At 37.1% G+C, this 7,193-nt stretch overlaps 2 protein-coding genes across 2 annotated transcripts in view; both read right to left on the bottom strand.

Annotated features, from left to right (window-relative positions):
• Positions 1 to 1,129: 1,129 nt before the first annotated feature.
• On the bottom strand, positions 1,130 to 4,471 carry LOC106296888 (condensin-2 complex subunit H2-like). Its single transcript, XM_013733170.1, has 11 exons — positions 4,091 to 4,471; positions 3,903 to 4,002; positions 3,509 to 3,615; positions 3,292 to 3,434; positions 2,785 to 3,205; positions 2,526 to 2,698; positions 2,305 to 2,454; positions 2,139 to 2,243; positions 1,975 to 2,076; positions 1,750 to 1,905; positions 1,130 to 1,673 (listed from the first exon to the last, which is right to left on the bottom strand). Exons 1-11 carry the CDS (start codon positions 4,257 to 4,259, stop codon positions 1,302 to 1,304), a joined length of 1,998 nt encoding a protein of 665 aa, XP_013588624.1. The 5' UTR covers positions 4,260 to 4,471; the 3' UTR covers positions 1,130 to 1,301.
• Positions 4,472 to 5,585: 1,114 nt separating this feature from the next.
• The window catches only part of LOC106338877, a 6,190-nt gene continuing 4,582 nt past the window's right edge, over positions 5,586 to 7,193 (bottom strand). The window contains exons 2-4 of the mRNA XM_013777754.1: positions 5,925 to 6,089; positions 5,781 to 5,855; positions 5,586 to 5,705 (exon numbers count right to left, since the gene is read on the bottom strand). Of these exons, the coding sequence (XP_013633208.1) occupies positions 5,586 to 5,705; positions 5,781 to 5,855; positions 5,925 to 6,089 (360 nt within the window). The remainder of the gene's footprint in view (positions 5,706 to 5,780; positions 5,856 to 5,924; positions 6,090 to 7,193) is intronic.

Genomic DNA, 7,193 nt, shown 5'->3' with positions numbered 1-7,193 from the left:
AATTGTTTTTTTTTTAAAAATCCTAAACTACACACCTAAAACATTTCCCAAAGTGTATATTAATTAATCTTATAGGTGTATGTGTTATTTACCTTTTTTAATATAACAGTTTGGTCAACCTTTGTGCGCTATATTTATAATAAAAAAAATTGTGCTAATCTTAAAGAATTTCTGTTTAGATTTTGAAATTCATATTTAAGGTTTGGAACGGCGTCAAACTGCCCGTAGATAATAACAAAAATCTCTAAATATACTTATATATCTATGTATTTTTGTTACTATTACAACCGCACCGCAGATATCCGACACATCACCAGAGCTAAATCTAATTCAGATCAGGTATATATATTTATGACAAGCGGACGAATAAGTTGAAACTGAAACAATTTTGAGTTACGAGTTGAAATGGATCGAACAAAGAGATCTAAATATATAGGAGATATCTACGATAGGGGTGGGCGCAAGACGGGTACTTGCTTTTTTACGTATATTTGATACTTGGCTTGCCTTGAACGAGTAATGAGTTTTTGGACTTGTACTTGACTTGTTGGAAACGGGTATTTGTTATTTCGAGTACTTGTCCAAAAATATGTTACTTGCAAGTTATTTGTCTTGTCCGATTACTTGGTACTTACGAGTACTTATTAATTATTTGGATATATTTTCAAGTTTCTAAGAATTACTTGATAGATAATATTCTATTAGAGAAGGTTATGAAATTTTGTTTTATTTACCCGACTTGGTAAAAACACAAGAGTTATTTTAAATAAAATATTTGTACCTAATATAAAAAAAAAGGAACTTAATAAATATATTTCGATAAGAAAGTATTGTTTATTTCTTACAACAAAGAAATATATGTGTAGAGGGCTTTGGTTTTTATAGTTCAGTTTTCATTTTTTCAGTCGTAAAACAAGTAACGAGTAATATCAAGGCGAGTCGTAACTTTTTTTGTGATACTTGTTACTAGCCTTGTATTTACAAGTAGTAAAATTCAACGATTTGATACTTGACTTGGAAACAACGAATACTTGAAAACACGAGGCGAATACAGATCAAGTAACGGGTGTAAGGCAAGTAACGAGTATCCGTGCCTAACCCTAATTCTACGAACCTAATGACAATCGAATTCCTTAAAAAGTAATTCAAAAGTGGAATTTCATTGTTATTACAACATACGCTGCTACTACTACTTCATCACAAATTACATAACAGAGTTACAAGAGTTTCGTAACTGTCTGATAGAAATCCCACACACCTAACTACATTCTAATCTGTTCACTCACTATCACTAGCCTTTCTTAGTTTCCCACAGTGCTTTTAACTGAAGAAACTTCACTTCCCTCGCCTACTACTATCACCTCATCAGATCGACCTTTTCCCCTCTTCTTTCCCTTCGGTGCGCATCTTGCCCCCACACTGTTGATCTTCAACGGAACTTTCCTCCTCTGGCTTGACACAGAAGACGTTGTGTTTGCCTTCTTCGGTGGTGGTGACTCGTGAGTTTTCTCTTTGGCTATTGGGGACTTAGCTCGTTTCCGTGGTAAATCCATTCCTCTTTTCTCAGTCTTTCTGGTAAGCAACCGAACGCTGAAAGGATTATCCGCTGTGTAACACACTGGCTCCCCTACGGAGTTGCCAGGTTTCTCGAGATCAACCTCTCCATTGTTCACCTGAATAAAACATTTAAATATCAAATGATGGTTTCTTGCTTTTTTGCTGAACATACAGAAAAATGTGTTAACTTACTAACTGGAGAAGCGCAGAGAAAGCACGAGCTACATCGTGCTTTTCTTGGTCTTTCATTAGATCAGTAAAGGCCTCGACGTGTCCACTCTCTTCAACAGTCAGCTTATTGAGAATCCTTTCACCGTATTCTCGAATGTCAAAAGGAGGGTGTAGCTCCTGATCATATAAACATATCAGAATCTCTCTGACTTCAACACATAAACTATAGGAGAAAGAGATTATTACTTGTTCTTCTAGATTTTGTTCGATTTTCTGTTTCCATGATGAAACCCGAGCAGCTAGATCTGTTTGCCTCTCAGTTTTAGCTATGTTTGCAAGAAGAGCATCCTACAAGAACATTTTCAGCTTTTTTTGTTTTCTCAGTCTAGTACAAAAACCAAAGTAGTTACCAGGTGTGAGCGGCAAAGATCTTCCAAGCTTTCTTGACAATGTGAGTCCTCTTCGTTTCCAAATCCATCGTAATTGGGGAAATCTGCAGCTCCACCATCATCATTCTGCATGAATCCAAATTAGAGAACTACTACTAGAATGTCATCAAACTAGTGAAATACTCACCATAACTGGACCATCTTCATCCATGAAGGCAGGTTCATGATCATCACCATAATCATGGAAGTCGCCATCATTAGCTTCATCATGGTTATCCTTGTGATTGCCGTTAGCATCAGTAGGTAGGTTTCCTCCATTAACTAGCAATGCTCGAAGCTGAAACCAAAACTATCAGTTTCTTTATCTGCATTACATATTATATAATTATGTATTGAGAAAACACAGACCTTCTCGTAAGAGGGAATGTCTTGTGGTTGTCTGTGATCTTTACTAGCAGGACGGCGCTTCTCCCAAACTCCGGTGAGCTCTGTACTGATGGGACCGTTGGGTTTAGCAAGAGGAAACATGGAAGTGACATAGTCCTTGGTAAGGCTCCCTCCAAACTTTCTCAAACTTTTCACTGCTCAAGAAATATAAAAGTATAACATGAGATGGAATGATATAAGCTTCGGATATCAATCAAGAAAACAATAGCCATGTCCCAACCTTTTTTGAAAGGCTTCACTTTCAACTTCCCTTGTTCATAAGGATTCAACGGCTTCCACGGATCATCTTCATCATCAGCATCTGTATCACACAAATCCATATTTCCTCCATGGTCATCATTATCCATGTCAAAACCATGATCATCATCTCCAAAGACAGGAGGAAGTGGATGAGAGCCTTGGTCACAGTTCTGAGCATCAGGACCTTTGGTGCTCTGACTCTTTCCCAAAGATGATCTACGGGCACTTCCTCCAGAACGTCCTAGTGGTGAGTGAAAACTTTTACGACCTGAGCTGCCTCTGTGAGAACTGGTCTTTCCTTTACTGGCATTGGCATAGCTACCACCTAAAAATTCATTTACCGCTACAGCATCACATGGGTCTAATAGAATAAAGTCTCGGTAGAGATGTGTAGTTGCTAACTGCAAGACATAAAAGTTAAAAAAACGGAGTTCAAACTCTTTTTATTTTCAAATACTATAGAGGGATGGAAGAAGATGGTATATACCAGATAGGATTCCAATTCTCCTCCGTCGCCACTAGTATCCAAGCAGTCACCTTCAAGAACAACTAGATTTGCTGGAGGCTTGACAAACTTACTCGGATATGAATCTCCACCAACTGAGTTGTCCAAGCTATTCTTTGCGTCAACTACATTGTTAACACTCTCTAAGGTTAGAAATCAGCTCGCTTGAGATGTTAAAAAATCTCAGAAGTTAAACTACCTGGGATGTCATCCACATTCCAGAAGAGATCATTTTCTTCTTCATCAGCCTGACGAGAGGAGCTTGCCTCAGCCTCGTGTGGTGTACCTTTGGACTCTTCTTGCTCTCTGTTTAAAAAAAAATAGCAAGAAGAATTGATCAAACAGAGAACACTTTTTTTTTTATGTGTAGCCGTTTGTGAGGTTATGATATAATTAATATATGTAGCGTTTGTTTGATTTTAGATACTATCATTACTCAAAGAATTGCAAACGAGGGCTGAGAGAGAGGCAAATAAAACCACTTTATAAGAAAAAACAGCTTAGACAGAAAATGCACTTTATAGATTCACTTCACTAATGAGCACAAAGAGTATCTAACAAAAGCACTAGTCTAATTAAAAAAAAGGAGGAACCTATGGTTGGATAGAAACTCCAAAGTACGTAAGACCAAGTTGTACAAGTACTCCACTTTCTTGCTGTACACCTGAACCGAGCCCTGAAGCAGCAAAGCAGCTACAACAGACCCACCACAACAAACACATCAAAAATCCAATCTTTCACTGACCCAGCAAAATCAAATTGGTAGGAATGGAGGAAGCACCTTCCGCGAAATTGACAGGCGAATCTTCTTCAGTTCCGGTGATTTCACCGGAGCAGATTTTGAGGAGGTACTCCTCTAGCTTCTCCGACAAATCAACTTCCCAATTCGCCACCAAATCTCTCTCCGGCTGTACCCTATGAATCCTCTCGACGCCGCCGTGGCTCGTCATTTTCGGTGGAGCCGATTTAAGAGGTTGGATAGTTCATAAACCCTAGAAACAGTGAATTGGGAACATTTGAGGAATTTTAAAAGAGAAACTTCCACATGAACCAGAGTCTTTCAGATGAAATTTTGATGGGAGGCGAAGGGACGTTGAGGATTCAACAACAAGAGAGTTCGAACTGAAGATAGAAAGGAACTGTGTGAGACGAGACTGAAGAGATTGGGAGATAACGAAATATTTTGACTTCTCTAGATTTTCCCGCTTTTCATTAAATTTTATTGGGCCTTATTTATTTGGGCTTTATCCGCGTAAGATAATATCTCTCTATCATAGGCTCGTATTTATAAAAATAAGTATATCACACTCCCGCTGTTCCCGAAAATAAGATTTTCTAAACTGTTCACGCTTATTAAAAATTCTATAAATATTTATAATTTAATTTTTCTTTTACTTTATTATACACTTTCCAATAACTTTCCACCAATAAAATTTAATCAATTCAAATATTTTCATTTAATGTTTCTTAAAAATATAAAAAGTACTTTAAACATATTAAAAATCTATTTTTTTGGAACAATTAAAAAATCTAAAATATCTTACTTTCAAAAACGGAGGGAGTATGAGATATTGTCTTCCTCTCTTTAATTGTTTTCAATTTATGAGATACATGTTTAAAAACCTGATGAGCATTCTTAATAGGACGAATGACCAAATATCTATTAAAGTAAATTGAATTTGTATCTTGAAAATAAAACAAAAAAATTATAAAATCACTTTTTTGTGTGTAAAATAGACACTCTAATCCAATTCTATATAAATGGATTTAGATAATATAAAACTGAGTTTTTATATAATTTAAATGAGATTAGTGGTAGGAGAAAACAAAACTTGTTATTTTTGTATGGAACTTAATCAATTGTCTTTTACCCAAAAAAAACTTAATCAATTGTGTCAATTTTCAAGATACATTGGTTAAAAAAAACAACCAACCACACCATATATCTTGTTCGTTTGGGATTAAAAAAAATGATAAGCCTGAGCAAAGAGTCACAATTAGCAACTAAGTATCGTCCAATGCCATGTATATGTTAGAAGCATACTTTCGAAATGACAAATATAAGACTGAATTGCCATGTTTAACAAAAGACAACACAGTAGTAAGTAGTTTTATTTATTGCATTCAACCAGTTAAAACATTTGAAAATCGCAACACCCTTCTTGCTTCTTCATCTTCAGATGTGTTCCTTCAATACTTTAGAAGGAAACCCAAGTCAGTAAATACAAAATCATGCCATATGTACATTAGATGGAACTCAACAAGGAAAAGAAATGTCAACTTGCCTTGGATTGACTGTTAGATCTGAATTTATAAGGCCTAAAGGCACCGGGGCACTTTCTACTAACCATCTCTTGACATCTAAGCATGTCTTGAGTAAGCAGCAAGTCCAACTCCTGCAGTGGACAAAATCAGTGTTAGAGATTACAAATATCAACTTTGAGATGAGATTAGATGCTATAAACACATACCTTTGATCGACCAAACGGCAAGTTATTGAGGTTAGTACGATCCAGGGCGTGTTTACTAGCATACCTGTCCCACTCCTGCTTGACAAATGACACAAGCCGCAGAGAGAGAGAGAGAGAGAGAGAGAGAGAGAGAGAGATGCTTACACGAAATTCATGTTCTACAGACTTGAGATGGGTGGTGAAATCTTCAAAGCTTGGGGCAGCAACAAAGCATACTGAGCAAGACCAGCGATAACCATTGCACTTGTTAACAAGGCTTGTTGTTGTTGTTGTCTCCAGTTTATATGAGAGTAAGGCATCCCAATCACACTGGTCAGTAAAGGTTAGTGGAAAGGGTGTGGCTAGGTCACGCTGAGTATATGCAAGAAGAATTCTGTATGCATCATGTAAATTTATGAGAATTAGCGAGAGTTTATGAGAATTATTTGAGAGATTTTGGTGAAGAACTAAGAGAGATATGTGAGGGAATCCAAGAGAGAGACAAGAATATTTGAAGAACATTTTTCCTTAGATTAATTTAGTGTATACAACAGTTACATAAATAGATTTAACAAGGAGAATAAGACAATGAGAATGAATAAACAAATGGAGATGAATAAACTAATGAAGACCAGATCTGAGGAAGTCACTTTCGGATAGTGACAACTCTCTTCTCTCATCCTTCCTTAGCATATCATGTGACTTTGGCTTGTTTACACACTCCAACAGCTCTATCCAGTTGCCTCCACTTGTTTAAATTCGTCCAAGACTTCAGGCAAGATATTTAAATCAGTCTCACACCTTTCGTTGCTTCAGTTTTTCTGTCCATGATTTTCTGTCCGTGATTTCATGTTCATGATTTCCTGTCCATGATTTCCTGTCCATGATCTCCTGTCCATGATCAATCAGGTTCTTCATGTCTTTAGTCTTGGTCTTTATTCTCTTCATGTCAACACTCCCCCTCAAGCTTGACCATATGGACTTGGTCAAGCTTGGAAACAATGAAGCATTCCCTCATTAAAACCTTTACTTGAAAAAACCCACTTGGGATAAAAACCAAGCAAAGGAAAAAGAGTAGAACACTTCATGGCAAGAGGATCAGTGACAAGAGAGGTCTATGAGTCCAAGCTTAGGATGAATGAACTCACAAACCTTGTTGCTAGCTGCCTTGGTGAATATGTCAATTAGTTGATCTTCACTTCTTGTGTAGCATGGAAGAATCACTTGTTGTTCCACTGCCTGTCTCACCTTGTGGCAGTCAATTTCTATGTGTTTTGTCCTCTCATGAAAGACTGAATTGGATGCAATGTGTATTGCTGCCTGGTCGTCACAATGCATAGTCATTGGTGTGTTGATCTCAATACCCAAGTCCCTTAGCAGTCCCTTGATCCATATAAGCTCACTTGTGAGCTTCCTCATTGATCTGTACTCTGC

The sequence above is a fragment of the Brassica oleracea genome, chromosome C1 (genome assembly GCF_000695525.1).
Source record: "Brassica oleracea var. oleracea cultivar TO1000 chromosome C1, BOL, whole genome shotgun sequence".
NCBI lineage: Eukaryota > Viridiplantae > Streptophyta > Magnoliopsida > Brassicales > Brassicaceae > Brassica > Brassica oleracea.
The sequence above is the reverse complement of the archived record's forward strand: the minus strand, read 5'-3'. Positions and strand labels throughout refer to the sequence as shown.

Bases quoted from the DNA above. Each gene is read 5' to 3' on its own strand.
- LOC106296888 (XM_013733170.1), bottom strand. From the start codon at position 4,259: ATGACGAGCCACGGCGGCGTCGAGAGGATTCATAGGGTACAGCCGGAG. The intron at 4,003-4,090 runs GTGCTTCCTCCA...GGTCTGTTGTAG, and splicing joins GCCTGTCAATTTCGCGGAAG to CTGCTTTGCTGCTTCAGGGC. The intron at 1,906-1,974 runs GTAATAATCTCT...TTATATGATCAG, and splicing joins AACAAAATCTAGAAGAACAA to GAGCTACACCCTCCTTTTGA.